The 19,715-nt window shown below is 56.1% G+C and overlaps 3 protein-coding genes across 6 annotated transcripts in view; 1 reads left to right on the top strand and 2 right to left on the bottom strand.

Moving 5' to 3' along the window:
- Window positions 1-127: 127 nt before the first annotated feature.
- NFKBIB (NFKB inhibitor beta) lies at window positions 128-18,607 on the top strand. Of its 4 annotated transcripts, XM_044922177.1 has the most exons (7): window positions 128-493; window positions 6,435-6,540; window positions 6,620-6,953; window positions 7,879-7,967; window positions 8,057-8,107; window positions 8,139-8,317; window positions 9,042-9,233. In XM_044922177.1, exons 1-7 carry the CDS (start codon window positions 315-317, stop codon window positions 9,181-9,183), a joined length of 1,080 nt encoding a protein of 359 aa, XP_044778112.1. In that variant the 5' UTR covers window positions 128-314; the 3' UTR covers window positions 9,184-9,233. The 4 variants fall into 4 exon arrangements, with proteins under 4 accessions (XP_044778112.1, XP_021556720.1, XP_044778113.1 ...); XM_021701045.1 differs by lacking the exon at window positions 9,042-9,233 and adding an exon at window positions 18,507-18,607 and having other exon boundaries at window positions 229-493; window positions 8,057-8,317; XM_044922178.1 differs by having other exon boundaries at window positions 229-493; window positions 6,896-6,953; window positions 8,057-8,317; window positions 9,042-9,185.
- CCER2 (coiled-coil glutamate rich protein 2) lies at window positions 9,526-11,766 on the bottom strand. The gene is made up of 5 exons (XM_021701046.1): window positions 11,606-11,766; window positions 11,328-11,368; window positions 11,088-11,175; window positions 10,256-10,758; window positions 9,526-9,612 (listed from the first exon to the last, which is right to left on the bottom strand). The coding sequence occupies exons 1-5, from the start codon at window positions 11,754-11,756 to the stop codon at window positions 9,526-9,528; spliced, it is 870 nt and encodes a 289-aa protein (XP_021556721.1). The 5' UTR covers window positions 11,757-11,766.
- The window catches only part of SARS2 (seryl-tRNA synthetase 2, mitochondrial), a 9,583-nt gene continuing 3,180 nt past the window's right edge, over window positions 13,313-19,715 (bottom strand). Inside the window, exons 3-16 of the mRNA XM_021701047.1 lie at window positions 18,335-18,364; window positions 17,654-17,794; window positions 17,517-17,571; window positions 16,959-17,022; window positions 16,653-16,758; window positions 15,943-15,990; window positions 15,604-15,712; window positions 15,247-15,292; window positions 15,075-15,162; window positions 14,883-14,992; window positions 14,228-14,321; window positions 14,034-14,126; window positions 13,846-13,911; window positions 13,313-13,759 (exon numbers count right to left, since the gene is read on the bottom strand). Coding sequence (XP_021556722.1) covers window positions 13,616-13,759; window positions 13,846-13,911; window positions 14,034-14,126; window positions 14,228-14,321; window positions 14,883-14,992; window positions 15,075-15,162; window positions 15,247-15,292; window positions 15,604-15,712; window positions 15,943-15,990; window positions 16,653-16,758; window positions 16,959-17,022; window positions 17,517-17,571; window positions 17,654-17,794; window positions 18,335-18,364 — 1,194 coding nt within the window. The 3' untranslated portion in view covers window positions 13,313-13,615. The remainder of the gene's footprint in view (window positions 13,760-13,845; window positions 13,912-14,033; window positions 14,127-14,227; window positions 14,322-14,882; window positions 14,993-15,074; window positions 15,163-15,246; window positions 15,293-15,603; window positions 15,713-15,942; window positions 15,991-16,652; window positions 16,759-16,958; window positions 17,023-17,516; window positions 17,572-17,653; window positions 17,795-18,334; window positions 18,365-19,715) is intronic.

The raw sequence follows: 19,715 nt of genomic DNA, 5'->3' as shown, positions 1-19,715 counted from the left end.
CCGGCGCGCGCCGCTCTTATGTTAGGAAGCCACGCGAGGGCCGGACTACGAGTCCCAGAGTGCTCCGCGCAGGCAGCCATGTTGGTGAAGGGCGGCCGGAAAATGTGGGAATGGTTAGAGAGCCGCAGTCCATCTGAATACTCTGATTGGTCATGGTCTGGTAAGTGGGAGGGGCGTGTACTCTTTGGCTCACTCTGACTGGATGAGTCAAGGGGCAGTGTTGGGGAATTCCCCGCAGGGCGGAAGCGCCAGGGCTTCAGGCAGAGCCTAGCTACGGGCGGGCGGCCGCTGGGGCCCCTGAGGCTTCGGGGGCCATGGCAGGGGTCGCGTGTTTGGGGAAGGCTGCGGAGGCCGACGAATGGTGCGACAGCGGTCTGGGCTCTCTGGGTCCGGACGCAGCAGCCCCCGGAGGACCGGGGTTGGGCGCCGAGCTGGGCCCGGGGCTGTCGTGGGCGCCCCTCGTCTTCGGCTACGTCACTGAGGATGGGGACACGTGAGTGAACCTTAGGCTGCCAGACCCGGCCCTAGGATCCGACGTCTGATTCCCTATTAGTCTCTGACCCCGGCTTCCTAACCTTTCACTCCTAAATCTAACTTCTGATGCTCGACTTTCTGATCTCTAACCCCCAAGTCCTAACCTTTAGTAAAACCAATTTCCTATCCAACTCTGACCCTAACCCCTTAATTTCTCTGACCTTCCTTTCTTAAACTGTGGTTCATAGAGCTCCACATCCCTATCCATTGATCCCAAAACTCTTACTGACCCTAGTCCTGAGACTTTTGTTAGAGCTGTGGTTCAGACAGGCCCCTCCTGACCTCCTACCTCCAAATATGATCTTTGATCCTTAGCTCCTGATTCATGCGCCTTGAACTTATATTTCCAAAATCAATACTTGGCCTTGACTCTAAGATTCTACCTTCTGAGCACTGATCTTCAGATCTTACATTCAAAGAGAAAATGTAAGCTCCACGAGCAGGGATTAATAGGGGTTTAATATTTATTGAACACTACCACCTTCCAGGCCCTTTTTAGGTGCTGTGATAAAGCAGTGAAGAAAACAAACAAAAACTTACACCTTTGTGGAGTTTACATTCTAGGGTAGGTATATAGGCAGAAGGACAGACTGACAGGAAGGAAGGGAGGGAGGGAAAAAAAGAGAGACAAGGAACGAAAGAAAGGGGCAGAGAAGGAAAGGAAGAAAAAGAAAAATGAAAAACAATATGTAAGAAAGGCAGAAAAATGGTGTGTCTGAAGGGAGTAAGTTCTTTGGGGAAAAAATAAAGCAGCAGAACGAGACCAGTAGATTATCTGGGGCAGGGCTCTCCGGGTAGAAGGAACAAGAGATGTCAGGGCCCATGAGGGATTGCACTGGGGTTTTTTGTGCATTGCGTTTGCTGTTCTATCCACAGTGACTAAACAGTGCTTGACCTATAAGACGCACTCGGGAAATACTGATCTTTTCAAAGACCCCCGCTTAGGTTTCATTAATTTTCTTTATTGGTTTTTTGCTTTTTATTTCATTGATCTCTGTTCTGATTTTCATTATTGCCCTCTTCTGCTTACTTTGGGCTTAATTTGTTCTTTTTTTTTTTAGTTTCTTAAAGTGGCAGCTGAGATCATTTTGAGACCTTTCTTTTCTAGTATAGATGTTTCATGCTGTAAATTTCCCATAGTAGTGCTTTAGCAGCCTCTCAAATTCTGATATGCTATGTTTTCATGTTCATTTAATTCAAGATACTTTGTAGTTTCTCTTTTGATTTCTTCTTTGGCCAGTGGATTATTTAGAAATATGTTATTTAGGGGTGACTGAGCAGCGTAGTCAGTTGAGCGTCTGACTCTTGGTTTCTGCTCAGGTTGTGATCTCGGGGTCCTGGGATGAGCCCCCCGTTAGGCTCTATGCTCAGTGTGGAGTCTGCTTGGGATTCTCTCTCCCTCTCCCTCTGCCCCTCCTGCTCGTGCTCTCTCTCTCTCTCTAAAATAAAGGAATAAATATATATATATTTTAAGATTTATTTATTTATTTTGGTGGGGGTAGGGGCAGAGGAGAGGGAGAGAGAAACCCAAGCAGGCTCTGTGCGGAGCCTCATGCAGGGCTTGTTCCCATGACCCTGAGATCACGACCTGAGCTGAAACCAAGAGTCGGTTGCCCAACCAAATGCCACCCAGATGCCCCTAAAGAAATAAAAAAAAAAAAAAGAAATATGTTATTTAGTTTCCAGATAGTTGGAAAGTCTTCCAAATGTCTTTCTTGTATTGATTTTTAATTTAATTCCATCATAGACCAAGAACCCACTTTGTATGACTTGAATCCTCTTAAATTTATTGAGAATTATGTTATGGTGCCGAACATTATGTGTGCACTTGAAAAGAATGGGTATTCTGCTGTTAGGTGTAGTGTTCTCTAAATGTCAGTTAGAGGTCATATTGGCTTATAGCTTTACCATAGTTTTATATATCCTTGCTGATGATTTCTGTCTCCTTTTTCTATCAGTTATTTGGGGGGGGCATTGAAATCTCCAACAGTCATTGTGGATTTGTCTATTTCTCCTATGCTCTGTTATTAGGGGCACAAATGTTTAGAACTATTATGTTCTCTTGCTTAATTGACCTCTTAATCATTATGAAGTAACCCTCTCTATACCTGGTAATATTCCTTGCTCTAAAGTCTAGTCTGATATTAAAATACTCACTGCTGCTTTCTTTTGACTAACTGGTGTTAGCATGGTATATCTTTTCCCACCCTTTTATTTTTAAGCTATCTTTTAATACTTATATTTAAAGGGTGTTACTTGTAGGGAGCGTATATAGTTGGTTTTTGCTTTTTTATTCAGTCTGACAATTTCTGCCTCTTAATTGAAATGTTTAGACCATTTACATTTAATTCTTGATAGAGTCATGCTTAAGTTTATCATCTTATTGCTCATTTTCTACTTAATACCTCTTCTTTGTTTACCTTTTCTTCTTTTCTACCTTCTTTTGGAACCTGTAAATTTTGTCCCGTTGTATTCTTTTGTTGGCTCATTAGCTTTATTTAAGGTTTTATTTATTTATTTATTTATTATTATTATTTTTTTAATACACCAGATGCTGAGAGTGGCCATGTTTTGTGTGAAGGAATTTTTCTTTATTTTTTTATTTTTTTAAAGATTTTTATTTATTTGAGAGAGAGAGAGAATGAGAGAGAGCACATGAGAGGGAGGAGGGTCAGAGGGAGAAGCAGACTCCCTGCCGAGCAGGGAGCCCGATGCAGGACTCGATCCAGGGACTCCAGGATCATGACCTGAGCCGAAGGCAGTTGCTTAACCAACTGAGCCACCCAGGCGCCCTAAGGTTTTATTTATTTTTATTTTATTTATTTTAGCAGGGGGGAGAGGGAGAGAGAATCTCAAGCAGACTCCCCACTGAGGGTGGAGTCCGATGCAGGGTGTGATCTCACAACCCTGAGATCATGACCTGAGCTGAAATCAAGAGTCAGACACTTAACCAACTGAGCCACCCAGGCGCTGCTTAAGATATTGTTTTTATGTAATCTCTACACCCAACATGGGGCTCGAACTCACAACCCCGAGATCAAGAGTCACACGCTCTACCGACTGAGCCAGCCAGGAGTCCCTGGCTTTATTAGCTTTAACTCTTTGTTCTGTTGTTTAAATGGTTGGCAAACTGTGGTCTCCAGGCAAAATCTAGCCAGCCATCTGCTTTTGTATGGCGGTAAGCTATGAATGGTTTTTACATTTTTAGTTATTTTTATTTTTTTAAAGATTTTATTTATTTATTTGACAGAGAGAGACACAGAGAGAGAGGGAACACAAGCAGGGAGAATGGGAGAGGGAGAAGGAGGCTTCCCACTGAGCAGGGAGCCCAATGTGGGGCTCGATCCCAGGACCCTGGGATCATGACCTGAGCCGAAGGCAGATGCTTAATGACTGAGCCACCCAGACGCCCCATTTTTTAAAAGATCTTATTTATTTTAGAGAGAGAGCAAGTGAGCAAGTGCAGGGGAGGGGCAGAGAATCTCAAGCAGACTCCATGCTGAGCGAGGAGCCTGACTCGGGGCTCAATCTCATGATCCTGAGATCATGACCTGAGCTGAAACCAAGAGTCAGACACTTAACTGACTGAGCCACCCAGGTGCCCCTGAGATTTTTGTCTTTATCATTGGTTTTGAACAGGATTTTTATGTTGGGCCTTGGCATGGTTTTCTTAACATTTCTTGTTCCTGGAAGTCACTGAACTTCTTGGATCTGTGAGTTTATAGTTTTCATCTGATTTGGAAAATTTTCCAGACATTATTTCTTCAAATATTTTTTCTATCCCTCGTTTAGAGACTTAAGTTTCAAATATTATCAGGCTGCTTGAAGTTGTCCCATAGCTCTCTGATGTTCTTTTCATTTCATTTTTTTTTTTTTTAAAGATTTTATTTATGTATTTGAGAGAGAATGAGATACAGAGAGCATGAGAGGGAGGAGGGTCAGAGGGAGAAGCAGACTCCCCGCCGAGCAGGGAGCCCGATGTGGGACTCGATCCCGGGACTCCAGGATCATGACCTGAGCCGAAGGCAGTTGCTTAACCAACTGAGCCACCCAGGCGCCCGATTTCATTTTTTTTTTAAGATTTTTTTATGTATTTATTTGACAGAGAGCGAGAGAGGGAATACAAGCAGGGGGAGTGGGAGAGGGAGAAGCAGGCTTCCCGCTGAGCAGGGAGCCCGATGCGGGACTCGATCCCAGGACCCTGGGATCATGACCTGAACTGAAGGCAGATGCTTGAGGACTGAGCCACCCAGGCGCCCCTGTTCTTTTCATTTTAAAATACTCTCTTTGGGGATGCCTGGCTGGCTTAGTCAGTGGACCATGCAACTCTTGATCTCTGGGTCGTGAGTTCAAGCCCCACACTGGGTGTAGAGATTACTTAAAAATAAAGAAAAATATTCTCATTGTGTTTCATTCTAAATAGTTCCTATCGCACAGTCTTCAAGTTTGCTAATCTTTTCTTCTGCATCTGTTGCTAATTCCATCCAGTGTATTTTTCATTTCAGATGCTGTAGTTTTTATCTCTAGGGGTTTGATTTAAGTCTTTTTCTTTAATATCCATGTCTCTACTTAACTTTTGGAATGTATGAGATTCACTTATAATGAACTCTTTTAATGTTCATGTTTGCTGATTCCAACATCTGGGTCATTTCTGGGTCAATTTCAACTGATTGAGTATTCTCATTACGGATCTTGTTTTCCTGCTTGTTTGCCTACCTGATAATCTTTGATTAAATGCCAAACATTGTGAATTTTACTTTGTTAGGCTGGCCAGTTGTGTATTCCTATAAATATTCTTGAGTGTTGTTTTGGGATGCAGTTAAACTGCTTGTAAGTAGTTTGGTCCTTTGGGGTCTTGCTTTTATGATTTGTTAGGTGGGTCCTGACCAGTGCTCTATCTAGGGCTTATTATTCCTCACTATTGAGGTAAGACCTTCCAGAGTCTTCTACCCAATGTCCTGTGAATTAGGGGTTTTTCCTAGTCTGTCTGGTGGCAACAGGCACTATTCCTGGACCCCTGTGAGCAATGGGCATATTTCCTTAATCTGTTTGGATGGTTTCTTCCCCAGACTGGGGTGGGTAGTTTCTTCACATCCCTGTACTGATCAGTCTTCTAAATACTCGAGAGGCCCCTCTGCAGATCTCTAGGGTCTTTCCCTGTTTAGGTCTCTTGGTTTCTCTGTCCCAGGACACCCCCTGCCTTGCTGTCCCCAGACTCAGCTCCATCTCACTTCATATGCAATGTGCGAGGGCCCTGCCTGGGTTCGCCCTCTCTGTGCCGTGTCTTCTCTCAAGACTAGGAAACGTGGCAATCAATCAAAGGTCTCACCTCACTATGCGCCCTGTCTCTCAGGGATTGCTGTCGTTCATTGCATGAGGACCAATATCTGGAAAACTGTTGTTTCCTATACTATAGTTTGTCTGCTTTATTTTGGTTGATTCAGAGGGGAGGAGAATCTGGTCCCTGTTATATCATCTTGGGAGGAAGTAGAAGTCCTACTTAATAAACACCAACTCACCAAATTTGCTGAATTAACTCTGACCTGACCCTCCTAGATTCCTGTGGTCATGGGGCCTAGCACACAGTAGGTGTTTGTTGGCTATGTTTGTTGAATGAAGGAATACAGGAATACTTGACTTTTTTTTTTTTTTTAAGATTGATTTATTTATTTGAGACACACAGAGAGAGAGCACGAGTGGTGGGGGCGTGCAGAAGGAGAGGGAGAGAGAATCTCAAGCAGATGCTGCACTGAGCACAGAGCCTGACACGGGGCTCGATCTCACTATCCTGAGATCACGACCTGAGCTGAAACCAAGAGTCGGACGCTTAACGGACTGTGCCAGCCAGGCGCCCCAGGGGTCCCTAACCTCTGTCCTCTGCTCCCTGTCTTTGTCTTCAGGGCACTGCACTTGGCAGTGATTCATCAGCACGAGCCCTTCCTGGATTTCCTCCTAGGCTTCGCGGCTGGCACTGAGTACCTGGACCTGCAGAATGACCTGGGCCAGGTGAGCCACCCAGGGCCAGTACAGGGCTTGGGGCCGGGCTCTCAGTGCAACCCCTAACCCCTGCCCTCTGCTCCTGCAGACAGCCCTTCACCTGGCAGCCATCCTGGGGGAGGCCTCCGCAGTGGAGAAGTTGTATGCGGCGGGCGCCAGCCTGCATGTGGCAGAGCGTGGGGGCCACACGGCACTGCACCTGGCCTGCCGCATGAGGGCGCATGCCTGTGCTCATGCGCTACTCCAGCCCCGTCCCCGGTGCGCCAGGGGAGCCCCCAACACCTACCTCGCTCAGGGCCCTGCCCGCACCTCTCAAGCCGGTCACCTGCCTGTTGCCTTGGACCCCGAACCCAACTCGGAGAAGGAAGATGAAGAGAGTGAGGAGGATTGGAAGCTGCAACTGGAGGCTGAGAACTACGAGGGTGAGGGTTCCCAGTCACTGGGCAGGCCCGGGCTCCTGGGCAGAGTGAAAGCACTGGGCTGTGGGCTCGGTTCTCCTGACTCAAGACCCAGCCCCTTGGGAAATAACACTGAGGCTTCAGGGACCCCAGGCATGGGGAAGGGCTCCCACTGAGGCCCCAGATTACTGAGAATCGGCCATGTGGGACTCAGGACCCGGACCACGTGGAGGCCCGAGACCACTTGGGACCCAGACCTGTCACCCACAGGCCTAGAACTACTAAGATCCCATTGTTGGGCCCAGGTTCCGCAGGTGGAAGGCACAGCTCACCCCAGACCTCACCCCCTCCTACCAAAACCACAGGTCCTAGTCTACCCAGGACAAGGGAACTCAAGGCCAAGATTCCCAGAGATTGACACTGGGTTCAGGGGCAGCCCTCAGCCAGGCCGCATGGGAAAAAAGAGCCCATCTACCCAGGGCCCTGGCATCTGAGTCTCAGGTCCCCCACCTCTAAGCCCAACTACCTGGACCAAGCCCCTTCCACAAAGGGACTGAGATCACCCAGGACCCAGTGTTCAGGACCCAGCCCACCTCCCAAGGTCACGGGCCCTTCAACTACTCAGGATCCAGGAATCTGGGGTCCAGGTCCTTTGTGAAATAAAGACCAGAGACTCAGTCTCCCGGTCCCAGGATCCGGGCTTCCTGTCCAAAGCCCCCAGGCTCTTCACCCATAAGCCCCAGACATTCCACAAGCCAGGCATTGGCACTGCCAGCAAGTTCCAGACCCACCAAGACTTAGGCATTGGGGGTGCAGTTGCCTCTTTGACTTACCCAGGAATTCAGGAGCTGGACCCCAAGCTCAGTCCCCTCGCGAAGCCCTCCCCTATTGGCATTTGGGGCCCCGGGCCCTCACCCCCATCGTCTGACACCAGTCACTCTATCCACAGGCCATACTCCACTTCACGTGGCCGTCATCCACAAAGATGCAGAGATGGTCCGGCTGCTCCGGGAGGCTGGAGCAGACCTCAACAAACCGGTGAGCTGCCCTAGGGAGAAGGCGTGGCGGGGAGGGTTGCCCCCCGGAGTGGGGCAGGGCCTCCTTGACCACTGTGCTGCTCCTTGCAGGAGCCCACGTGTGGCCGGAGCCCCCTGCACTTGGCAGTGGAGGCCCAAGCCGCCGACGTGCTGGAGCTCCTCCTGAGGGCAGGTGCCGACCCCGCCACCCGCATGTATGGGGGCCGCACCCCACTGGGCAGTGCCACGCTCCGGCCCAACCCCATCCTCGCCCGCCTTCTCCGTGCACATGGAGCCCCTGAGCCTGAGGACGAGGACGACAGGCCAGGCCCCTGCAGCAGCAGTAGCGACAGTGACAGCGGGGACGAGGGCGTGAGTCAGGAGGAAAGACTGGGCGGCCTAGCTGGGGGGTCAGGGTGAACAGGCAGGTGGGAAAGGGGGAGAAGAGAAGTTAGGCAGCGTAGTGAGACCGACCTCGGGCCGCTGCAATCAGAGAACTCAGGCAGCGGTGCCAGGGCTGTCAGGCAGCTGTCCGGGGAGACCTGGACAGGGCTGGCGGGGAGAACGCGGGGAGCGGGGCTTGAGCAGAGGGAGAACTCAGGCGGAGTGACCGGTAATGGCAGCGGTTGGCGGCGGTGGCTGACAGCGCAGGCAGTGACCGCGCCGAGCAAGAGTTGGAGAACTAAGGTGGTGGGAAGCCGACCTCGGGCAGCAGGGATTCCAACCCTGGCAGCAGCTGGGAAAGACCTTAGCCAGCAGTGAGGAGGTTGTGTTGGGGAACCCAGGTGGCAGAGACACTCCCTTGGGCAGGGGACAAGGTTGGGGGGGGAGGAGTCTGGGTAGAGGCGGGGGGTGCAGAGGAGGGAGACCCCAGCGGCCGTGGTGAAGCAGCAGGGCTGGAGCCCGAGCAGTGGCGGGCGGCGGGAGACCATGGGTGACCTTGAACGTGGTGCTTGGCAAACTAGGAGCAGGGGATTTGAGTGGGGGGACTTGGGCTTCCAGGAAGGCCCCAGTTGCCGGGGTGGGTGGAGGAAGCTGGATAGCCGGCAAGGGGACAGCCGGCTGAGCCCCTGTGCCTGCCCCCCTCTGCCCCCAGGATGAATACGACGACATCGTGGTCCACAGTGGCTGGGGCCAAAACCGGCTACCTCCCACCCCAGCCTCAAAACCTCTCCCTGATGACCCCGTCTGACCTAATTGTTAATAGAGTTTCCAGTTTAATAAAATCCCAGTTCTGACAACCAGAGACTAGACTGACGGTCGCCTTTGCGGTCCTCCAGTTTATTCCTGGGTCCCTGTCCCTCCAAAATCAAGTGCCACACAAGCCTCAGTGGTTTTCTTTGTGCTTTATTCACACCGAAGGGTTGGAGTGGGTGACGTGGGAGGCCGGGTGTGTCCTGAGTCAGTGTGAGCCCAGCCCCTCTACCCAGCTCAGACTCAGCCCCTTGGGCCCGGTCACATGGGCCACCCTTCTCCCCGTTCCTGCAGGTTGGGGAATGGAGTGGGCTGTTAGGTGAGCTTTGGGGGTCCACAGTCCTCAGCCATAGGGTATGTTGGGAAGGAGGACATGAGGTCGGGGGTCATCCCTCCCTCCTGATCTCCCCCAGCATCTCCGTTGCCTTCTTTAGCTCCTCTCTCACGTGCTCCAGCCGCTCCATGTCGTGCTCCTGGTGGGATCAGAAATGGGCTGGTCAGCACCCACCTTCAAGGGTGGGCCACCCCAGTGGTCACCCGTGAATGTGGGCTGTGTCACTTTGCACAACGGCAGCCAGCAGTGGTCATCCTGGTCCCCATGGACCGCGATGGGGGCCACAGTGGAAGAGTTACGTTGGCCAACGCGACCAGCAGTGCGGTCCGTGTTGACTGCCTAGCGAACAGCAGCAGAGAGGACTAGTAAAGGTGCCCAACTTGGATGCTATGACCCCTTTGTGAGGTGCTGGCCGTTTTGGCCACTGCCACCAACCGTGGGGACATCCCACTTCCCATGACTCAGCAGCGGTGTCCATCTCTAGTCCGGTGAACCAAGCACAGCAGCCCCTTCCCATGTGGCCAGACTGCTCCTTACAGAGCACAGTGGTGGTAACTCAGCCACTTCTCTGCCACACTCGTGGCTGTCTTGGTTACTGTAATCTCAGCCATCTTGACCATCTCGGTCCAGCAGAGGCTGCTGCCTCGTCCTGGTGTCAGTCCTGGTCACTATGATCCATTTGTGTGGATATTGGCTATTTATGGCCCAACACTGGTATGTGTTTAGTCGTAACCCACTGGCCATTTGGTCCACCCCACTTGCCCATCGCCTCCTCCGCTCACCTTCCTCTCCGAAGCCTCTTCCTTCTTCTCCTGCTTGGGCTCAGCTTCTGACTGCTGGTGGTGGCGGTGGTGCGGTGAGTGCTCGTGCCCCTCTTCTCCGCCCCCCTGCCACAGGCTGCGGCCCCCGCTGAGCACCTGCATGCCCTTCTCCTCCGCCTCGAACTGGGCTGTCTCCTCCTCACTGGCCTGCTCTGCCCCTCGCTTCTGGGGCCCCCCTCCACCGTCTAGGTGCCGCTTCCACAGGCCTTCAAAGGGTTCCATGGGCCTGCTCTTCCTTTTCTCCTCCTCCTCCTCCTCCTCCTCGTTGTCCTCCTCCTGGCGGAGCCGGCTGTGGAGCTGCTCCTGGATGGTCTGTTGCCGCACCTCAGACTTGTGGGCCCTCTCCGCTGCTTCCTCTTCCTCTTCCCTCACTTCCTGGCTGGGCCTCATCTTCCCAGCCTCTTGCACCAGTAGGCCTTTCTCTTTGGTGGACGCACAGCCATAGGGCTCTGTCTCACACATCTCTGGCGGAAAGAGAGAGGATGCTCTCTGTGCGGCAAATCGGGAAACTGAGACCTGGGGGAGTTCTGGGGTCTGCCTGAGGTCCCACAGGGGGGCTGCCCCAAACCAGAAGAGGCGGCTCAGGTCTGAGGGACATTCTCTGCCCCCATCCCGTACCTCCGCAGGGAGCCCCAAGGGTGGAGCTGGAGGCCAGGCTGGACACTGCGCTGTGCTGTGCCAACCCAGGCAAGGGGGCTCTGGGAGAAGACACCCCTTCCTCCAGGAAACCCTGACCGAAACCCTGGGTGGGGTGGGGGCACCCAAGAGGAACTGGGGCCTGGGCCCTGCTTACCTTTGTGGAGGAGAGCTGTGCAGGGGCTTCTCTGGGCCTGGCCCAGGGTCAGCACTTCCGTGACCACCTCGGCCAGACAGCGGGTCAGCTGGGGGTGAAGGGTCAGAGGGGAGGCTGAGGGCAGGGCGGTGGGGGCAATGAGAGCAGTTGGGGTGTGGAGAGGAGATGATCATGCAGGCTGGTCAGAGAGGGCCAGGGTGCGGGGGAGATGGGGCAGGGCAAGGGGTCCGCACTCCTCACCTCTTCCTTGGAGGGTCTTGGTGCCAAGGGAGCAGCGGTGGCTGTGGAGGAAGGAGATGGGTGCTGTCCTCGGTGCTGATCCCAGCTCCAAGATGCATCCCGTTACTCACCTGTCCCCGCCCCCAGCCTACCTGCCAGGTGTACCGTCCCCACCCGGAAGCTCAGTCCGCGAAGTCTCTGGGTGCACCGTTCCCGCCCCTGGTCCCCCGAGTCCCTGGTCCGAGTCCCTGGTCCCCGAGCTGGCCACAGAAGCCCCCTCTCCAGTTTCTGGCACTCACCCGCCCCCAGCAGCAGCGCCAGCAGCAGGGCCAGCGGCAGCAACAGCAGCACTGAGGGGGGCCCGCAGCGCTGCATGGTGGGGCGTCCCGACCAGGGTGCTTGGTGCGGTGCTGGCTGGCGGCGCGGCAGCTGCTTATAACCCGCGCCCATGGCCCCGCAGGGGAGGACGTGATGTCACCACCACCCCTTCCCCGCCCGTGGCGGGGTGACAGCTGCGGGGCGGCCACCTGCCCCAGACTCTCAATTATTCATGGGGACCCACGTCCTGCACCCACTCCCCTCCAGCTAATGGCCCCTGAGTGCCTGCATGGAGGGAGGGTGCGTCCCCCAGACAAACAGAGTCTGATGAGCTTTACAGCTGCACTGGGAAGCCGACCGGGGTTCGAATCCAGTGGCAGCCACTTGCAGATAGGCCTCAGGCAACTCCTCTTTCTGGCCATTTCCTCATGTCAAAATTTGGGTCTCCTAAATCTCTTGTCCCAGAGGTTGTGGCTGGGCCCTGCCTGCATCCCAGTTCCACCACCAACAGCTGTGCGGCCCGGGGAAAACTGCCGGGCCTCTCTAGGGTTGGTTCCATCCTTTGTGAAATGGGGCCGGCGGCCGCGACTCCACAAGTGAGGCGTGGCAGTAGCTGAGTGCAGAAGGTCATTTAGACGGCACTGGGCACTACGCAGGTCCCAGCCCCTTGTGGCTGGGAATTTTTATTGAGCACCTACTCTATGCCCAGCCCTCTTACAAAGCCCAGGGCTTCAGCAGCGGACACACTTCCCTGCGCTCTTGGAGCAGACATTTGAGAAGGGGCCGATGTAATACTCAAGTATGCGTCAGGAAAAAGAGGAAATGACCCCAGACTCCTGCATCACATGAGCGCTGGGGGCTTTTACTCTGGCGGGTCAGGGAAGTCCTCTCGGAAGAGGGTATTTGCGCCAAGGCCGGAGTGATAAAATGGAGGCAATCATGCAAGATGGAGGGAAAGCGTAGCCAGGGAAGGGACCAGCGAGGGCAAAGGTCTGAGTCAAGAATGAGTCTGCAGAGTTCGAACGGCCAGCCCCAGAGGAAGACAGACAAGAGGCGGGTTGAGGAGGAAGGCAGGGGGCAGATCATGTGGGGCTCTGTGGATCCTGGGGACCACTCTGTCCTTTCCCGTGAGGGCTCCGAGCAGGGGAGGGACGTGACCTGACCCGGGGGTCCATAGGGTCGCTCTGGCTTCGTGTGGGGGCCCAGGGAGCCGGGAGGCAGTGAAGAGGCTCGTCAGTCACAGTGAACAGGACTAGGGAGGAGAGAGTAAGGGTGGCTTCTGGAGATACTCTGAAGGAGGAGTGGCCAGGGTCTGCTGAAGGAAGGACTGACGCAGGTGTGAGAGGAGTTGAGGGTCACTGGACGGGCACGGCGAGGGGCAGAGCGAGTTCTGGCTTCGCTAAGGCTATGCTCTCTCCTGGACCCCTCCTAGCCGCGGGGGGTGGAGGGGTGAGGTTGAAACCGGGGTCAGTGGAAGGTGCCCCCTGTTCTAGAGCAAGGGGAGAGGACTTGGCATGCTCTCAGTTCCGGCGGTGGCCCCCAAGCTGCCCTCCATGTGCTCTGGGGGTTGTGTCCACAGTCCCTCCAGCCACAGCCCCTGGGATGGTTTAGCACCTCTGGCCAGCATGCCCAGCGAGTCGGCCAGGGTCCTCCGCCTTGCTCACAGATCCACAAAGGCCTTGGTTCTGACCATTTATTGGGGACTTCCTGCTAAGTACTGAGGGAGGGAAGGAGGAAGGAGTATTGGAGGCTTCTTCCTCTTTTCCTCTCATTCCTACAACCTTCAAGTCCCCAGATGTCCTGCTTTCCGGTGCAGGCTGGGACCGTCAGTGGCGACGGGGTCACTGGCTGATTCTGAGGAAGTAGGGAAGGGGCCCAGGCACGGAGCTGCAGATGTCAGGACTCTGCTCAGGAAAATAGGTCCCGGGCTTCCAGGGTCCCCCGAGCTCCAGGAAGCAGCCACAGCCCGGCTGACTGATGGGGGTGAGTTCTCAGCTCGAAACAGGCCGGCCCGGGCGCCTGGGCTTCTGGGGCTGGTTGGGGCCGATGTATTGGAGAGGCACGTGGGTGGGGGCCGTGATCCGATCAGTGCCAAGGTAGGGCTGGAGGGCAGGGGGCACGAGGACCGAGCCATCCTGGGGACAAAGCAGGCCTCAGGTCGCTGCCACTGCCCCAGGCCTGCACCCTCTGCCTCCCCGCGTGCGATCCTCGTCTGCCTCACCTCTTGCTGATTGCTCTCCAGGAGGGCGATGAGGAGGCGGGGGATGGCGCAGGCCGTGGCATTCACCTGGGAGAGAAGCACGCTCGCGTCCACATGATGACCTCCACTGGCCTGGGAGAGGCTGAGGTGGCGTGGGCCTAGGAGGGTGGAGGCTCTGGGGCGGGTGGGAGGGGGGTGCGGGCGCTCACCGTGTGGGCGAACTGCAGCTCCCCAGCCTCCTTCTGGAACATGATGTGTAGCCGGCGGCTCTGGAAGTCTGTGCAGTTGGACGCGCTGGTGACCTGGGCGAGGGGGCCGGGGGGGGGCTGGGAGGACAAGCTGGGGGGGGGTAGGGTGTCCCGTCCCGTTCCCACCAGGCGTCGCCACCGCACGGGGGGCTCACCTCGCCGAAGCGGCCGCGGCCTGGCATCCAGGCCTCGATATCGAACTTGCGGTAGGCGGGAAGGCCCAGTTCCTGGGTGGGCATGTCCAGGATGCTGCCGCGGAAGAGAAGGTCATGGTGAAGGTCAGTGGGTGAGAGGCGGAGGCGGCGGCAGGGGGGGTGGCAGAAGAGTGGATGGAGAAGAGGGTGGGGAGGAGAAAGCATGGGCCACTCTCAGCACCCCCGGTTTGTAATGGGTCCCCAAGGAAAAAGCCCACATCCCCAGGCCTCTCTGGAAGCCTGTGACGGACGGGGCTCGGGGAGGGGGACGTGGGGCTGCCTGAAAGGGAAGGGGTGTGCCCCCACCTCCACTCTGCCCAGGGTGCTGAGGCGCTGCCTGGGGTGAAGTACAGATGGGGGATGGGGCGGCACCGAGGGATGGGAGCCAGGAGAGGGAAGGGGCCTGGGCCTCTACACTGGAGTGCCCTGTGCTGCTTAGGCTGCTGGCCCCGTCCTATGGTCCTACACGGGATTTTACAGCCTGACAGACACACACCCTGCAGATAGTCCTAATACGGGAAAAGGGGGCGGGGGGATGGGGGTGAAGAGGCTGTTCACGATGAGGGAGCACCTAGCCAGCCTGTCCCTCCTTCCGCACCCCCACCCTTCTCCGCACCGGAAGTGCAGGCCCAGCTCCGTCAAGATCTCCATCTGCAGGGACAGGAACTCCTCCAGCAGCTGTGAGCTCTGCTCCAGCCCAGGGCCTGTCACCCCAAACATCTCCACCTGGGGCAGTGCAGTGGGCACAGGAGTCAGGAGACCCTGGGTCACTGTAATGGCCCTCCTCCCCAGTCCCAGCTACACCAACCTTGGTGAAGTGGTGTACTCGATATAGTCCCCATGGCTCCTTCCCTGTGTCTGTCTCGGCCCGGTAGCAGGTACTGGAACAAACCATCCTGGGGGAAGCAGGGGAGGTGGTGTCAAGGAGGGGAGAGGGAATGTCATGGGTGGGGACAAGATCTAAAGGAACTGAGCATCACCTGATGGGCAGGTCCCTGAAGGCCACGGAGTGGTCCATGAAGTAGCCTGGGGGATGAGGGGAACAGGATGGGTCAGCTAGGGGCACCACCCATCCACAGGAAACCTCTGTGAGAATTAGAAAAGGCACCCCTCTGGTGGACACAATCTCACGGCAAGGCAGTAGCTGGATCCTCACTGGGCTGTTGTGCAGTAAACAACCTACACAACCGTACATGTTGGCCCTGGGGTCACTGGGACATCCTCGGCAGGCAGCCATCATCCCTAGGATGCTCCTGGTTGTCCCCCTACAATCCCTGCTGCTCTGAGGATGCTGGAGGTATCCTCACCCCTGCTGTTGCCCCCAGGCAGGTGCTTACCTGCAAGCCCCACCTCTGCTGTCCCAGCCAGGTTGAGGTCTTCAAAGCGGGAGGGGTCGATGTTATAAATCTGGGATGGGTTGGCATTTGGTGTCATCCCACAGCCTTCCTGGGGAGGAGGCCAAGCCACAGAGGTCAGGGTACAGAGGACCTCGGCCTCCATTTTGCAGTCACAACCCCCGCTCCTCTCCAGGAAGCTTCTGGAATTGCCCTGGCCGCCTTGTTCTGGCCCGACACCCTCAACCCAGTCCCAGGGTGGTCTCTGCCGGGGGAGACAGGCTGTTCTTCACGCCTGGGGTCCCCAAAACTGGCACACGGCTGGGCGTGGGGAGCACTCACAAACACAGCTCCTCGGAGAAGGTCTGGCACTGTCATGGGAGTGAAGCCCTGTGAAGAGGAAGGGGGTGCGGTGAGGAGCGCAGCCAGGACCCCCACCCGGCCCCAAGCTCAAACCGGAAGCAGCGGCACCGCAGAATGGGCCACAAAGCCCACTCCACCTCAGAGGAAACTGAGGAAGGCCTGAGCAGTGGGCTTGGAGCTGGCTTCGGGGCCCTCTGCTGGGGCTTCACAGTTTCCTCACTCAGTTCAGCGACACAGGGTAGGGGGAAGTAGAGTGAAAGCTTTCTGTGGCTCCCCAGCGCCCTCAGGAAATGTCCGGGTCCCTCACCGCCGCCCACGCCCCACGCCTCCAGCCCCTGCCAAGCCCTCCCGGTTCAGCAACACATTTCCCCGACGCTCCCTTTCTGCTAGAGGCAGGCGGGGAGGTGATGGGCTCAGGCTCTAGGGCCAGCCCCAGGCAGCAGCCACGACATCCTGGGCTAGTCACGCCCTCTCCAGGCCTTCATTTCTCCATCTCTGAAGTGGGGATGATAATGGCACTACCTCCCACCGCTGCTCTAGGAACGAAATGTGTCAATAAGACGTGTAAAGCTCTGTAAACAGTGACTAGAACAGAGGTGACCCCCCCACCTCCCCGCCTTGAGCGTTCTGAGTCAGCGTCCATGCCCCCCCGCCCCCCCACCAGGCAGCCCTCCCAGACTGGCCCATACCCGGTGGATGAGCTTGTTGAGTGTGAAGTTGACCAGGCCGTGCTGCAGGAGGGCCCCAGCCCCACGGAGGTAGTAGGAGCGGTGGCCGGACACGTGGGACAGGCGCCTGGGAGACAGATGGGCAGACAGGCGGGTGTGTGTGGGCCGGGGCTGGTGGGGGATGAGGGGACTCTTTTGCACCCCAGGGCAGAGGCCAGCTGCCAGGCGGGGGACCGGGCATCAAACATTCATGCGGGGTGAGGCCCCGGCGGCTCCCCACCCGGTGCTGAGCCAGCTGCTGGGGTGGGGAGGGTGGGTGGCACTTACTTCTGACGGATGATGTCAAGTTTCTCGGCGATTTCCAGATGGCCCCGGGGTGGGAAGGAGAAAGCTGGACCAGGATGAAAAGCGGTGGGGTAAGGGTTAGGGGGAGAGACATGGAACAGGGACAGAGAGAGGATTAGAGAGCCGGCGGGAATGAGTGGCAATAAGACAGAGAGGGAGACCAAGGGAAGGGGGAGGAGAGGAGTGGAAGGGAGGGGGAGGCAGGGAGAGAAAGGGAATGGGGTGGCGGCAGAGACGGGCCTGGCAAAGGGGGAGAGAGATGGAGAGAGACACAGGAAGCAGAGGTGGAAAAGGAGAGAGAGGGCAAAAGGAAGAGAACATTAGGAAGAAGCGAGAAAGCTGGAGGGGGACAGAGAGCCAGGGCCAGACTAGAGTCAGGGAGGAAAACCCAAGGGAATCAGGGGCCAAAGTGGGGCAGGGACAGACTGCCGTGCACACACAGACAGGACGGAAGGCTGGGGGAGGGGCACAGGCCTTCTACAGGGTCCAGCTACATCCCAGACCCTGGGGGTCCCCACCCCAGCCTGGGGGGTGGCCCACCTGGCTTGTCTCCGACCACGTGCAGCACTCGGGCCTGGCTCTCATCCCCGATGGGCTGCAGAGAGACAGCGGGAGTCACAGGGGAGGTGGTCCCAGGCGGACCCCCCGGGCCCCCCCGGGCCCAGCACGGTGCTCACCACGTCCGGGTGGGTCCGGTTGGGCAGCCTCAGCGCCTGCAGGAAGAACTGCTCCTCGAGCTGGGTCTCCTTGGGGTATAGGACCATGAGCTGCTTGCGGATCTCCCGGCCATGTGCCCGCAGGCTCTGATATTGGGGGTCCTGGGGGCGGGGGCAGGTGGGGTCAGCCCAGGAAAGGGCAGGGGTCCCTCAAACCAGTCTGACCTCGAGCCTTGCTGGCAGAACCTGTGTGGCGGACACTCACTGTCTCTTTGGCCCGACATGCTGAATTTCCTTTTGGGAAATTCCCTCCCCTCACCTCACTACCATGTGGCATGTCCAGAGGGTCATGACTCAGGCCTGGCCTACCAGAACATTCCATGGCCTTGGCCACAGTGACAGGCTCAAAGACAGGCACATGACCCAAGCCCCAGGACTACGGGTACAGCTGTCAGGGAAGTGGCCCCCTTTGTGCGCCATCCTGGCTCCCCTTTCTCTAAGGGGAGAAAGTTAGTCTGGGAATGAGAAGAAAGTGGAACCAAATATGGAGCCGGGACCCAGAGCCAGCCTTTTGTCTCATGAATCAATAGATTCACTTGGGTCAAGAGTCCTGTTTGTTGTCTTTGGTCACATTGTAGGAATCAGGACTCATGTGGCACCTGCCCGCTCCCACTAGGGATGGGCATCAACCCCCTGTAGTACCTGCTGCACTTGACCGTTGTCCTGGTTTACCTGGTGGAAGAGACGGAGAGGGTGATTAGGTTCCTGAAGTTGGGGCCAGGGAGGTGGGAAAAATGGAGGGGTGAAAGGTCAAACAGGGCCAGGGGGTGTGGGGTGGGGGTGGGGAAGGGCTTCTGAATTCCTTGCTCTGCAGATGCCTGGCCGGACAGACTCTGTGCCTCAGTTTCTCTCTCAGTAAAGCCGGGAGGAGGCAAGATAACGGACAGTAATCACACCTGCAGCTCTGTTGACCAGGAGCTACCTGTCTCCACAGAGGGCTCTCACACGGTCCTATTTCTCCATAACCTACTCCATAAAGCGGGCCTCGCTGTGCTCCCCATTTCGTAAATGACAAAACCGAGACTTGGAGAGGTAAAGTCTGTGGACTTGTGACCTTCTACGATCTGGAGCAACAGAGGAGAAAGCAGGCTAGACCGGAGTCTGAATGTGGGGTGCCTCCAAGCTGTGCATCCTTGGGCAAACCTCGTCCCTTCTCCGAGCCTCGGTATGCCCATCTGTGAAATGGGCTCATAGCAGCTCCCCAGCAGGGTTGGCGCATGGCTTCCCTGGAAAGATGGGTTAGCACTCACTGAACGCTAACCGTGATCACTTCTGTTGTCTGCACTGGCTGCCCGCCTGTGACGCACGTCACCCGGGGCCTGGCACTTCCGTAGTAGGGTCACCGGGAGATGTCACTAGCCTTGCAACTGGCCTTCGAGCGGAGTGGTGGAAAGCAGCCTGAATGCCTGGGTGCGAATCCTGCCCCAACTTTCTGGCTGTGACGCGGAGGCACATTTTTAACCTCCTGGGGCCCCGGTGTTGTCAGTTGCAAGTTGGGTTTGGACCGTCCCTGTCTCCCAGCGTTGTGAGGGCTGCACCTAGAACGATGCTTGGCACACAGTGACTGCTTATATAAACGTCTGCTGTTGATTTTATGATGACTTTTCCACCCTCTGTGGCAGATGCTATTGGCTGTCCAACCCAAGACTATTTGCCCTCCGTCCTCCAGTCCCACAGACACCTGACTCAGTTCACCCTCCCTGCGCAGCCTGTAGTTCAGGGAGCGTGGGCTGAGCCGGGGGGCTGCCTCTCAAGGATCCCTAAGCCCGCTGCAGTAACTCTGTCCCTCCTGCTGATGACAGGTGTGGGTGTGGGGTGTCTGGGCCCAAGAGGCATGAGGGGACTCTGCTGGATGCTTCGGGAAAGTCTCCCCGCTCTTGAGAAAGGGCACGCAAGCCCCAGAAAAGTCGCGTTTCCTACCTCTGGTGGCATCATACAAAGAGATGTGGGTACTACGCCAGCCACCGTGGACTGCAAGAGGGGAAACTGAAGTCGAATCAAGAGGGTGAAGCTCCACCCACCT

This window comes from Neomonachus schauinslandi, chromosome 16 (assembly GCF_002201575.2).
Source record: "Neomonachus schauinslandi chromosome 16, ASM220157v2, whole genome shotgun sequence".
NCBI lineage: Eukaryota > Metazoa > Chordata > Mammalia > Carnivora > Phocidae > Neomonachus > Neomonachus schauinslandi.
The sequence above is the reverse complement of the archived record's forward strand: the minus strand, read 5'-3'. Positions and strand labels throughout refer to the sequence as shown.